The sequence below is a fragment of the Chelmon rostratus genome, chromosome 1, assembly GCF_017976325.1.
Source record: "Chelmon rostratus isolate fCheRos1 chromosome 1, fCheRos1.pri, whole genome shotgun sequence".
Taxonomy (NCBI): domain Eukaryota; kingdom Metazoa; phylum Chordata; class Actinopteri; order Chaetodontiformes; family Chaetodontidae; genus Chelmon; species Chelmon rostratus.
The window spans coordinates 2,391,782-2,404,871 of record NC_055658.1 but is presented as its reverse complement, the minus strand read 5'-3'; the positions used below and the strand labels follow the sequence as shown (position 1 = coordinate 2,404,871).

General features: G+C 41.0%; 1 protein-coding gene across 2 annotated transcripts in view; it reads left to right on the top strand.

Moving 5' to 3' along the window:
• Nucleotides 1-13,090, top strand: part of LOC121607623 (cell migration inducing hyaluronidase 1) — a 167,894-nt gene that overhangs the window by 74,836 nt on the left and 79,968 nt on the right. For both annotated transcript variants that reach the window (XM_041938536.1, XM_041938543.1), the window contains exons 2-3: nt 1,748-1,917; nt 12,686-12,823. In XM_041938536.1, coding sequence (XP_041794470.1) covers nt 1,839-1,917; nt 12,686-12,823 — 217 coding nt within the window. In that variant the 5' untranslated portion in view covers nt 1,748-1,838. The remainder of the gene's footprint in view (nt 1-1,747; nt 1,918-12,685; nt 12,824-13,090) is intronic.

Genomic DNA, 13,090 nt, shown 5'->3' with positions numbered 1-13,090 from the left:
GTTGTGTCTGACCCATTAGTCTGCACTTGTGTGAACAGTGTAAGGTAAGTAGACCAGCGTACTTACTACATCCAACTGCATGGACAAACCCCACTAACTCTGTCACAACTAGTCAAACAGGAAGCTAATTACGTCCATCCATTATCTAGAACCACTTAGGAAATAAATGATTTATTATTATAGTGTTCCTTTCTGCCCACAGCCTCTGACTGAGCTCGCCACATGGCAGCGTGAGCTAATTAAATCTAATCTAATCAGAGCCAACATCAGAATGCTGCACAGTGTGTGGATTCAGTCATTTTTCTAGTGGTCATTCAATGCTAGGAGAATCTGCAGTAAACATTAAGTATAAGTGAGTAATTAAAAATGCAAAATGTCGTAACGTGTTTTCGCGACTATTTGATGTAGCTGTGGTCAGAAAGAAAGTAGCAATTCACAGAGCAGGAAAGGGCGAGGGTTAATGCTACTTTATGGATAATGGAGGACAATATCGCCGTGTTGTACTTGATGACAACTGTGCTTTCTGGAGATCACACTAAGTCCCACCACCGCATAGCTCCTTCCCCTTTAAACTCTGTCCATACACATGTGAATACGTGAACATTTCCACAATTTACAAAATTTTTTTTGCATGTCTTAAAATGTGGAGCCAATTTGGACCCATGTCACAACAGATGTAACAATAGTTGCCCAATTCAATTCATAAGACAAGAAAAAATAAGTTATTTTGGGAAATACTTGTTTGTCATTAACCTCTGATAATATACCGGTCTGATAATATATTTGGCATGATGAGTGTAAGAAGTAATCAACAGTTGACACCTAATGTTTTGCTGATAAAGGTATGGTAGCTCTGTGGGGGCAGAGAACATCTTAGGATGGCACATTAAGTGTGAATAAAAAGGTCCACTGTACTGTTAATGGTTTGTTTGGGCTCTCTTACCTGCCCAGAATAGCAGGAGATGTGTGTGAACACACTCTCTGTTTAAACTGATTGATGAGTGCTCAGATGACTGCAGCTGATTTCCTGTGTGTGCACCATTATGTACAAAAGTATATCATTGCTTTCATTTGTCACACGCGTATGTTGAATAACTGTGTCTGCTGTGGCACATCACTCTCTCAATTGAAAGATGGACTCAGACGTTTCAGCTGCTGTGTGATGCTGCAGGTTCAGACTTTGATCTAACACATTTCAGACCTGCCTGAATCAAATGAATGGCTGTTTTTTGAACATTTCAGTAGATGATGTTATACATGCAATGCTATTGAAAAGTAAAGAGACATACATGACATCTGGTTTGTGATGGTGGAGCTGTGTGTGCACCTCTGCTGAGTCACACAAACAGAGGCTTTTGTCTTCTTTCTGTATATTGAACATTGCATCAGCTGGTGTGTTGTAGTACTGGTGCGTAGGCTACTCTGACAAGATCAAATATTTGACTTGTTAAAAGCAGATCAGCTGCACAGATCAGTGTGATTCACTGTCCGTACACAGTTAGGCCTATTTATAACTGATATCAAAATACCAGCAGTGAAGTTCTTCACAAAACAGTGCTGCAAAACGTGTCTGTGTTGCTGTCATTATCTCTGAAAATAAAGTGAAAATCAACACTCGAAGCTGGCGCTGATGCTCTGCGTCACATGTAACAGACCTCCTGCCACTCTCGTATACCAATGAGTTCTTTAGAATCGCCTGTTTGTACATGTCTTGCTGAGTCCTCTGCATTTCAATGTGATTTTCTAGGTGCCTTTGGTAGCCTCCCACTGTGAACTTGGCACACGCACTCTGAAACCCACTGGGAGGTCTGAAGCAACCTTTGAAGGCCTCAGGTGTGATGCTGGTCGGTGGCGGGCTGAGAGAGATGAAGACATGTGTGTTTCTGGCAGCTCTGCTGCTCCCCAGCATCCAAGCAGGTGAGTTAAGGACATGTTTTTTTTTCTTCTTACTGATCTTGATTTTCTCAGTGGGCTAAGGACACTAGATGCCATGAAATACAGTTTCTACCATCAGTCAGTAATCAGATTCCACCGCTCTATAAATCACTGTAGTATCAAGCTTATTGCTTATTACTCAGTATAATAAGCAACGAGAGAAGATGGAGATGAAATGAGAAAACATCCATATTTCAGGATGTTGACCTTCAAATGAGGAGAAAAGAAAACATTTACACGAGTCATGAATGGAAATGTTGCTTTCAATTAAAAGGGTGCATAACAAATGGGGAAAACTGAGCCACTGAATTATTTGGGTGAGAGATTTGATAAAATACGGATGTAATGTTTTTCAAACATGTGTCACTGAAAGCAATGCTGTCACTTCCAAACACGTATTTTGCTATTTTTTTTTCCAGTCACGTTTCCCCTGTCATTACAGTGAACATGGTCAGTGTGGTTTATTCTCCTCAGCAGCTGAACAGGGGAGCATGTCTCTGAGCATGCTGTGATCTCTGCCTGGCATGAAACTACTCTCTGCAGCCAAAGATTTGCTTCAGAATAAACTACACTGGCCAGTTTTAGTACGAGGAATAAATCACCTATTGCAACGGTTTTATGATTTATGTGTTGTTACAGTGCAACTGAAATAACACGTTGTAATTCTCAATGAATTTTGGATGTATTTTTAAACAGGGTGTGTTAGTTCGTCGGCTTCGTGTTTTGGTTCAGTCCCACTGCTCTCATCAGAGATAAACCCACGATACACTACCTGCTCAGCACCAAACAGCAGGCAGACACAGTCAGGGACTGGCTGGTGAACACAGCGGAATATTTAGCAGCTAAAGAGACGGATATTTTTCTAAGGAGTGGGGAGAAACCAAAACCAGAGCTAAAATGAGAATGAATATTGGGTTTACACTAATCAGGTGGACACACACACACACAATAAATGAATGCTAATGTTGCCCTGTGTCTGTCGAACGTGGAAATAGCAGAGGCATTTGCCATTAGAACAGTTAAGATCATGTCAGTGCTGCGTTTACAGCTTGTTCCACTGCTACGAAGTGGCAAAGAAAATACATTTGTGCCTCTCTAAAGGATAATACTCATGTTGCTCTAGATTTTTCTTATTGTTAGCAACTCTCAGAAAAATCCCAAACCAACAATGTGTTCGTCCGTCTCAGAACTTTCTGATTCCCGACTCTCTCCGTGGCGCTCAGAGTCAAGCCATTGGCTTCCAGATTTAGAGGCTTGTTGTTCAGCGAAAGGCTGATTAATTTCCTAAAACAGCTGGACTCTGTGGTGTTTAGCAAATGTTACTCGAAATGCAACAGCGTGGCTCATTGATGTGTTTTTAATGATTGGTGGACAACAATGGAGCTCTGCGGCACAGAGGAGTTTGTTATGTCAAACCTTGGATATACAGTCAATACTTCAGTTCATGCAGACCTGTATGCTTCAGCAGAGAAGGACATACAGTGACATTTCAGTTGGACTTCAATAGTTTCTGAACAAAAATCAAGTCTTGCTGCAGAGAGGAGAAAGTTAGATCAGGCTTTGGACACACAGACAATACTTTGAAGTCAACATTTATTGTAGGGTTAATGGAGTAATGTGTAGTCTGTCATACAGTGAGACTCAGTCAGTGTTTGAGATTAGCACTAGCTGACCACTGCGCTCTGTACTTCACCAGTCAGCTCTGTGGCCTTTATCACTTTATCCTGACTTGTTACTTTGTCTTGGACTCATCACTGGACATTTCAGTCAGAAACCTGTATGTCAAGGACAAGGATGGATTAGTCCCTGAAACACCCTGAATGCAGCACAAGGTAATTATGATGCCAAAGCCCTGTAGCCCTCAGACTGATAAAGACACATTAACTTATCCATACCAACCATGTGCAATTCTTTTTTCAAGCCTTTTGCAATTTTTCAATATTTCTCAATAGTTTCCATTGGCAATGGTTTTTATAGTCTTTTGTATAAAATATACATATACAGTCAACTTTTGATTTTCTATTTTCCTATGCCCTGTTGTTGCTATTTTTATTGATGCTGCCTGTAACAGCAAATGTAGCAGTTAACAGGGCAAAGAATAGGCGTGCATTCCAAGGAAAAAGTCGAGAACAAAAAGAGGAAGTGAAAACAGTGCTGTACTTCCTGTAAAAACACAGAACATTGCACTTTATAAGAGTTTGCAAATTCTGCATGAGGATATATTTAGGCGTACTCCCTCAAAAAATGTTATTTCAGAAATAGCAGAAGAAAAACCTAAATATAATTTGTGTACATCAAACTAAAGATATGTGCCGACTGTATGCTCTTATCGGATTTTACAGGCACTTATAATGCTCTACTCATAATTTAGTGGAACAGCTTGACACTACTGCAGACAGCATTCATTTTAAAGATGTAGTAGACAAAACCATTTAGCAGTATATCATGTAATTTCTAGGAGACATGGCTTGCAGAGACAAAAAGTGGACCTCCTACTCACATGATATGAGAAAACAGCAAACTGACAGTGTTTTTTTATGTAATTTGCATGAAATGACACTTTAAATGACTACAATGGCTACATATTCTTTGTCGTTGTTGTTGTTGTTGTTAATCAACATCAGCAACTTGCTATAATGTATGTTAGACAGTTGGTACAGGGTATCAGTGATGCACAGTATTCACGTGCAGTGTCAAAGGAATATACCACTATCAGCTTATGGATTTCCAGCTGAAGAGGTGTTGAGGGATACTAATCCCTCCATCAAATTCATTTCCTACGATGAGAGAGGGAGCTTTGCCAGAGGGTGAGGGAGAGACAGAGCCTCTGTTTGCCTTCACTGAGCTGAACAGCAGGACTGGGTCATTCAGAGACTCTCAGTTCTTCAGCCAAGTGATGAAGAAGCTTGTATTCCTGGTCAGTCTTCACTACGATGAGTAAGGATAAAACACAATCGGGCCAATTGAGGTTACATGCATGTATGCTGTCATTTTGACACATTTTGACACACACACACACGTGTGTGTGTGTGTGTGTAATAGTGCTCAAGGCTTTAGAGATGTTCTTCCATTATAAACTTAACATATCTCTCTCACCAGCTCTTTTTTATTGTAGCTTTATTGTGATGGCAAAACAGGGGCTTTCTGAGCAGTTAGCAAATCTTTCTAATCACAGCCACAACAGCATCTCAATCTGAGGCAGATGGGCTTTTTATTGGAGGTTTAGTAATGGGCCTGAATCACAATGAGAAGTTCAAGGCACAGGAAAGCAGTGACATCATGCTAAAGGAGCATAAATAGTGCAACATGAAATGTTTTTCTATTAATAATGGACATTTTGTTCATAAACAGTGACATTTGAATAAACTTTACCTAGTTTAGGATATTGTCTCACACTGACAACAAGCATATTGTGCACTTGTTTTGCTTGTAGCTATTTGTTAGGAAGCAGGTTCCTTGCTGCAGAGGAAGTCATGTGTTTGAGGGAATTAGCAGGTATGAATGAACAGAGAACACTTATTTCTTTAACTTTGAGTCAATTGTGGTGACTTAAATTCCTGCCATGACTCAGCAGAGACACATTAAACAACAGGTAGGACTCTGACAAAGTTTTGCAGTCAGGTTCATGACTTGTAGGATGTTCGGAAGGAGTCCAGAAGGAGGGAAGAACCGTGACATGTCAAACTATGAAAAGGCAAAATAATTCTGACATGCTTATTTTTCTATCTGTGCCACGTGAGGCTTTCAAGACACAGAATTTTTCTTCTTCCACTGTGATGCACAGCATGGGATAAAACCACAAATTGTCATACCCAACTCATGTCTGTTGAATTATTGGGCTGATGTGTAGTCTGAGCATCAGCTTCTGCAGCAGAAAAATGATAAACCGACAGGTGATCCCTGAGAGGTGCAGTGCAGAAACACCGCAGCAGTGAGGCTTTGGAACCAATGCTGAAGACCAAATGACCAAACAGGACTAAGTGTCTGTTAAAGCTTGAGCAGATGTGTTGTTTGACTGCATCGAAAATGCAGTGCTTATAGGTCCGAAGAACCATGCTCAAAAGCAGAGTGAAGTCTGACTGTGGGATTGAGATACCTATAAGAATGGTTGGACATAGTACTCGTATATGCAGAGACATTTCACAAGGTGAAAACTTTGACCTGCTGGTGGCGCGAGATGCAAATTCTGTAAATCACCAAAGTCATCACAATTCAGGATTCCTCTGGACAAATTCTCAAGGCAATCCATTTGAGTGGTTTGGAGATATTTAACTCAAAACAAAAAATGCCAGAGGACCACCAAAGTCACTGAGATTGATTCCCTGCAGAATCTAAATGTTTGTACAAAATTTCGTGGCAGCCAATTCAATGGTTGTTGAGACATTTTAATCTGCTTCAAAGTGGTGGACCGACTGACAGACGTTGTCATCCATAGACCAATGCCGCAAGTGGCTATAAACACCACAGCTCAAGCTGCTGCCTGGGTGGTGTTCGATTTAATTTGTTATTTTATTAGAAGACAGTTTAATGACATCTCTGCCATGTGAATGCGGCTGTTAAGAAGCAAACAGCAATAGAATACATCAAAGAGAATTGGAAAAGCAAATTAGGATGATGTATGGTGATTATAGAGACAATCCTCATTGTCTGACACATTAAGTAGGAAATATGTAAATGAAAATGTGCAAAATGTGTGAAAAATATAAGTGCTAAGCAGGTTTCAGCTCATTAACAAGTGTATTGTTCAGACTGATATGTTTTGTTTAGACAAAGCATGCATCAGTTCATTTCCTGCCTGCATTAATAAAAAATCATGTGATTACAAATACAGCAGCGTTCAGACTTCCAGTTTCAATCCTTTTACTGCTGTCAGCAATGCCTCGATATAGTAAAACCTTTCTTTCTTTATTTCATTCTTTCTTTCCTTGTTAACAAAACAATGCTGCCGTGAACTGCATTGATAAGATAAGATAAAACTTTATTTATTCCCAGCCGGGGAACATTGCAGTGCATATGTTCTTTTGATTGGATGGCCAAGAATGGGTCTAAATACACTGTATGTTAAAAGGTGAAAACTGTGTTCCATAGTTCATTCATTTTTATTCACTGATCTTGTCAGGGATGTATTGGTGTTCATTTACAACACACCGACAGCCTGGCTACACATTTCAGGCAGCACTCTCTCCTCGTTCCACCTGCATGTTACCATTTTCAAAATCCTCTCCTATAGGAAGCAGCCGCAACAGCCTCCAAGCTAGCAACCTACATGCTGGAAAAGCCAAGTTACCCAACCCTAACCTGGTCACTAACTACAAATGGAAACAAGCTAGCATCCGTTACCTTTCCTGTCATTTTGATGACAGGGCTCACCTCAGCCTGTGCCATGAGCCTAAAAGAAGGCAACACTGAACTCTTATCCCCAGCAGTCAGAATCACTTGAATGCTGCTGGCACTGAGTGTTAGAAGTTACTGTGAAAGCTTTTTGTCAGTTTTGACTGTGAAAGTGAAGTGTCTTGTGTTGTCACTACTTACTCCTCATAATGTTGGTCAGAATGTTAAATGAACCAGGATTTTTGACCCTTCTTCAGTGAAATCAGATTAGTTTTTCATAGCAGCTGTTTAAACAGCGGGGGAATGGTAGTTGAATGAACGGTTGTTTGTCTCTGTATCAACCCTGTGGATGAACTGGTGACCTGGTGTCCCCCATCTTTCACCCAATGTCAGCTGGGATTGGACCCAGCATGACCCTCTGACGATTGCTTATAGCTAATGGGTGGATGGATATTTAAACAGATGGATATTTAATTACATAAAATCCCTGTCAAAGAAAATAATATACTTATCTAATATATCAGGACCTTTGCGCAGTATTAATTTGCATATGCTCATGCATTTTGATTTGTTCATGTTTATTTATTTATTTATTCATTTATTTATAGTGGAGCTGTTGTTGATGATTTCTAATATTTCTATTTTTCTCAATGCTGGTTAAGTCTTTTTTTTTTTTGGCTGCACATATGTGAAGTGTACCACAGACACAGGCTGTTTGTTGTTGAGTGCACCACCAGATGGTCGCATCAGGAGCTTAAGTTTGAGCCCCAGTGTTTCTGGCCTCATCCACCCTGAACAAGGAAAATACAAGGTCACAGCACGAACACAGCACGGAGTAAACAGTAGTAGCTCAAGAAAATAATACAGCAGCTCCCTTTACAAGATCACTGCTGTGTTATTGTGTTTAGACTTAGTTTGGTTGACTAGTTTACTTTCATGGTACAATTCTCCCAGGCTCACCTGCATCAGTGGTTTTGTGAAGAAGTTTAGGTACAGTTCATTGTGTTGTTGGATTAAGAAAGAATTTTAGGCAATGGAAGCTGCAGGTCCAGCTGTTTTACTCAAAGTTGTCCAATAGTCCAGTAAGTGGCAGACACAGATCTCCAAGGACTGAGTCAGAAATGTATTTGTGGTCAGCTGCTTATGAGGAGCTGCTGATGCATTCCATCTCATATCAATAATAGCAATAACAGTCATGATAATGAAAATTAAAGCGTTAAGAGTCCATTTGGCTATTCGTCTATTGAAAAGCAGCATAAGGTAACCAAGAAGGGAAAGAAAGACAAGGCAAGCGGAGTTCAGTGACACACCGTGAATGAACTTGCAGACACTTGAATGAAAGTAATATTAAAATAACATATAAAGTTGCAGCAGGGCCGCAGACAAGCACTTCCACAGACACCCTTCCTCCGAAGCCAAAGAACTGTCACGTACAGACAAACAGAAACCAGCTGATAGCACGTCACCACCTGTGAATCAGTGTTAGCCCTCTGGGAAATCTGCTTGACAATTCAGGTCCCTAGCCAGTCAATGCCATTGACAGATCCATTAGGTGGCAGGGAGATGAGGTAACCACCACACACACCAGAGAGCAATATATTGAAACTCTATTGGGCAGACTGGACAGATACACATGGTGTCTCAGTGCTATCCTGACAATAACAGACACAGACTAAATGGGTTTATCAGTCACTCTTACCCTTGAGTGAGCAATCCAATAACCTTTTGTACTATTTTATCCCCATTTAGATAGTTGGAGAGCTGTGAAAGTTACAGAGTAGGTGAGGAGGAAAACAAATCAGATCAGTAGTACTAAAGCTGGGTATCTTATCAATTTGTCGATCAATGTGTCGATGGATTACTGCAGATTTTCTGATGTCCTGATGTGCTGTAATGTACATTTGCCTGACTTGATTTGGAAGAATAACCCACATTACTTTTCAACTCCCTCAGGAAAACTTGTTTCTAACCTTTTTTCAACAACAGGTAACAGGCTGGTCTGTTTATAGTGTACAAAATTATGAATATCTGGGTCCATCGTGGCAGCACACACACTTATTCTCTCTCTCTGACCCATAAAGGATTTCTTTATGATTGTTCAATGTCAGTGCAAAATAGTGCGAAAAGAAGCCCTTGTTTTTTGATTCTGAAGGACTGACACAAACATTTTTTACCCTGATGCTTATTAACTGTTGCTTAGTGTTTTGTATTTCAGATTTGTCCTGTGAAAAGCAATGCTCAGCTGTAAAAGATTTTGTCAAGGTGACAATAAAGCCTGATGAATGCTACAGCAGGTGAAGCGTGCTGTAAAAGGTTTCATTTGCTCAAAAAGCAGATGAATGTTTTCCATCAATTCTTGTGATTCTTTCACGTTAAAGGGACTGGAGCGTAGCTACAAGGTTACTTGTTGATACAGTAAAGGCCAAGGAGAGACAGAAGAAAAGGTGACTCATGGCCACATTTTTATTTCATTTCATTTCTTGTATTCCTGTAAGATGTTTGTTTGGTCCTTTATCACTGATCTGCCTACACTTGTCCATATTCATCCATGTCACCTGTCCTATTTTTATTAGTCTTGTTTGTAAAGTGTAGCACTTGTAGTATGCCATCTATCTAGCCATTCATTTTCTGCTGCTTATGTGTGGTGACATCTCCATAGAAGCAGGTTAACCAAGAAAGTCCAAACGTCTCTCCCCCAGCAACTTTTCCCAGCTCCTCCAAGGGGATCCTGAGCCTTTGAAGCCAAATTAGATATATAGTCTCTCCAGCGTGTTCTGGGTCCACCCCATTTCAATTGAAAAACCTTCAAAGAAAGGCATCAAGGAGGTATAATCAGATGCCTGAATCACCTCAAATGGCTGCTTTTCATGTGAAGGAGCAGTGGCTCTCCTTGACTCCTTTGCTTTCAAAAAAAAAAAAAAAAAAAACTCTTTGGCAGCTCCAGCTGATTCAGAACGTTGCTCTCAGGTTCCTTATGAAACCCAGAGAGTACGGCCACATTAAACCAGTTCTAAAACCCTAACACTGGCTACCAGTCAGCCGGTGAATTAGCTTCGAAATCCTGCTGCTCTGCCACAACTCCAACTCTTAATACATCTCTGCTGTGCTTGTCCCATATGATCCTCTTAGAACCCAGAGGACAACTTGGAGGGTCCATTGGTTGTCCTGAGAGTTAGAGCAAAACACAGTGAAGCAGCATTTTGTTATCTTGCTAAACAGACTTGGAATAGCCTCCCAGTAATAATAGATATTAGCTGAGCCGTGACATTTTTAAGTCAAGCTTAACTCCTATGCTTTGCTGCCTACTCTATCCGGTGGACCAAATTAATAACTAAAAGCTTATCTTGTTATCTTAGCTGTTAATGTCCTTGTTCTTTTTTTGTTTTTTAATGAAATTGTTTTTAACTTGAATTCACTATGCATTAAAATGTGGGAGTATTTGCTGACTTTTCGTTTTAGTTTTAAGCTGCACTTAATTTAAAATTTTGTATCTGAAGTTTGTATCTAAATGTGCGATACAAAAAAAGCTGCCATACCTGTTCCATTGGCATTATGGAATCTGCATCACTCCTCCTGGCTCTGAGGTTTGACAGTTGGTTGGAGCCTTCTTTCCACTGTTGCAATTTTGCAGGCGTCTCCGTTTGCTGCCATGTTGTGCTAGTAACTGATGTCGCTTAAGTGCAAACTGCTGGCCAGCAGCAGCATTAAATAATCCAATTGGATATTGGGAGGAGACATTTAAGAATATGGACAGATGACTGAAAGTTGGATCGTCACCCAAGACAGCCCAACAAATCCAGGGCCTTCAACACGGCAGGATGAATCTCATCCACACCTGGCTTCTTGTCACTGAGGAGCTTCTTGATTAGTTCAGAGACCTCTGCCAGGGATATGGTTGAGTCTTCAAACTCCTTCACAAGGGGTGTGCTGGTTGGGTACAGGAGTTCCTCAAAATGCTCCTTCTACTGCTGGACAATATCCCCAAGAATGGTCAGCAGTTCCCCTCCCCTTTTGAACACAGCCTCAGCCAATCCATCCAGAGTTCTCTGATGGCTTGTCAGAACTTCCTTGAGGCCCACCAAAGGCCCCTCTCAATAGCCTCCTCAGACTCCTCCCATACCCAGGTTTTTGCATCAGTGACCACTGGGTCACAACTATTCTGGCCTCCTAGTACCTATCTGTTGCTTCAGAAGAGCGCTGGTCTAGCCAAGCCCAGGAGGTCTCTTTCTTCAGCTTGAAGGTCCCTCTCTGGTGTTAACTGGCAGATTCTCAGGTTGTCCTCACAACAGGCACAACTCCCTTCTGACCACAGGTCCGAGTAGCTGCCTCCACAGAGGCTTTGATGGCCAGCTCAGATTCCATGTCTCCAACCTCCCCTCTGATGAGAAATTATTCCCATGGTGGGAGTTAAAGACCCATGGACAGGGTCCTCAGCCAGACGGTCTTAGTTCACCCTCACTATGCATTTGGGTTTATCATTTCTTTCCGGGGGGCTGTTTTGCCATCTGATCGATCTCACCACCTGCTCCTTCATATCTGACGATGCATACCACTAAGTCAATCATCAGACTTTTTGCCTAAGGTGTTATGCTACAAAGTACATTAATGAATCTGTTCTGTTCGAACATGGTGTTATGGTCAATCCATGATTAGCATAGGAGTCCAACAAGAAAGCTCCACTCAGAAGCTCCCTCCTGGTTCCTTCAGGCTCCTCCATTGTTGCCTACATAAATGTTGAGGTCCCCCAGGAGAACTCTAGAGTCCAGAGGAAGTAGCCTTTCCAGGACCCCACAGGACCCCACACAGAGACTCTAAGAAAGCCAGACACATAGGCACAACATGTAGTCACACAGATGAACTCCAACACAACAGGACGCTTAGGCGCTTGTAAGTAGGCGGTTATGTGAACCAACATACAGTGTATGCGATGATAACAAGCAAGAGGATTAAAGATGTACAGAAGATGAAAAAAAATAAGCTCTGCTAGTTTTTTTTTTTTTTTTTTTTGCACTTTTTGTAATTTGTACCTCTTTGGGCCATGAACACTTATTTAGAGACACCATTTAATAAGTTTTGAGGGGAAATCTCTCTTTGGTGAAACTACTAACAACTCAGACATCTGAAAGGTGTTTAATCTAAAACAGTGTACTGTATAATCATGCTATATGTATTTTTATTTTGAATCTGAATCTCAAAAGAAACCAGCAACTATAGCTGTTCAACGCTTGTCCTGGAATAAAAAGTAGATTATTTCTTGCTGGAAGTTAGTGGAGTAAAAGTAGAAAGTAGCATACAAATGAAATACTTGACTAAAGTAAGTGTACTTATGTACTGTACTTGAGTAAATGCGCTTGGTTACTTTGCACCACCACTGGTATGTCTCTGAGGAACAGAACAGTTTATTTATTGTCTCCTGCAGTGTGTCCAGATAAGGAGCCGGGACTGCAGCCCTGGATGCCAGGACACAGTGAAGACCACCGTGTTACCATCGGCTATGGCAGAAAGGTCCTCCTCACAACCTCAGCTACAGTCCACTCCATTGAGATTCTCAATGGGGGTAAGATAGAAAACACATTTTATCTTCATCAATCAAAGCTTTTTTCATCATCTGTAATGTGACATATGTGTGAATGAATCAGAATATATGGGTTGGGTATAGTTACAAAGGGGATTTAAATGAAAGCCGTTAAGTATGATTGGGTCGCTTAAAAGTGTGCGTGACTTAACAAGTACAGCTTGATATGGAGCAGGACAGGAATATGGCGCTGTAGAAAACCTCGCCTGCATTGTTACTTCAGAAGGAGGACAAAGCGGAAATGAATGA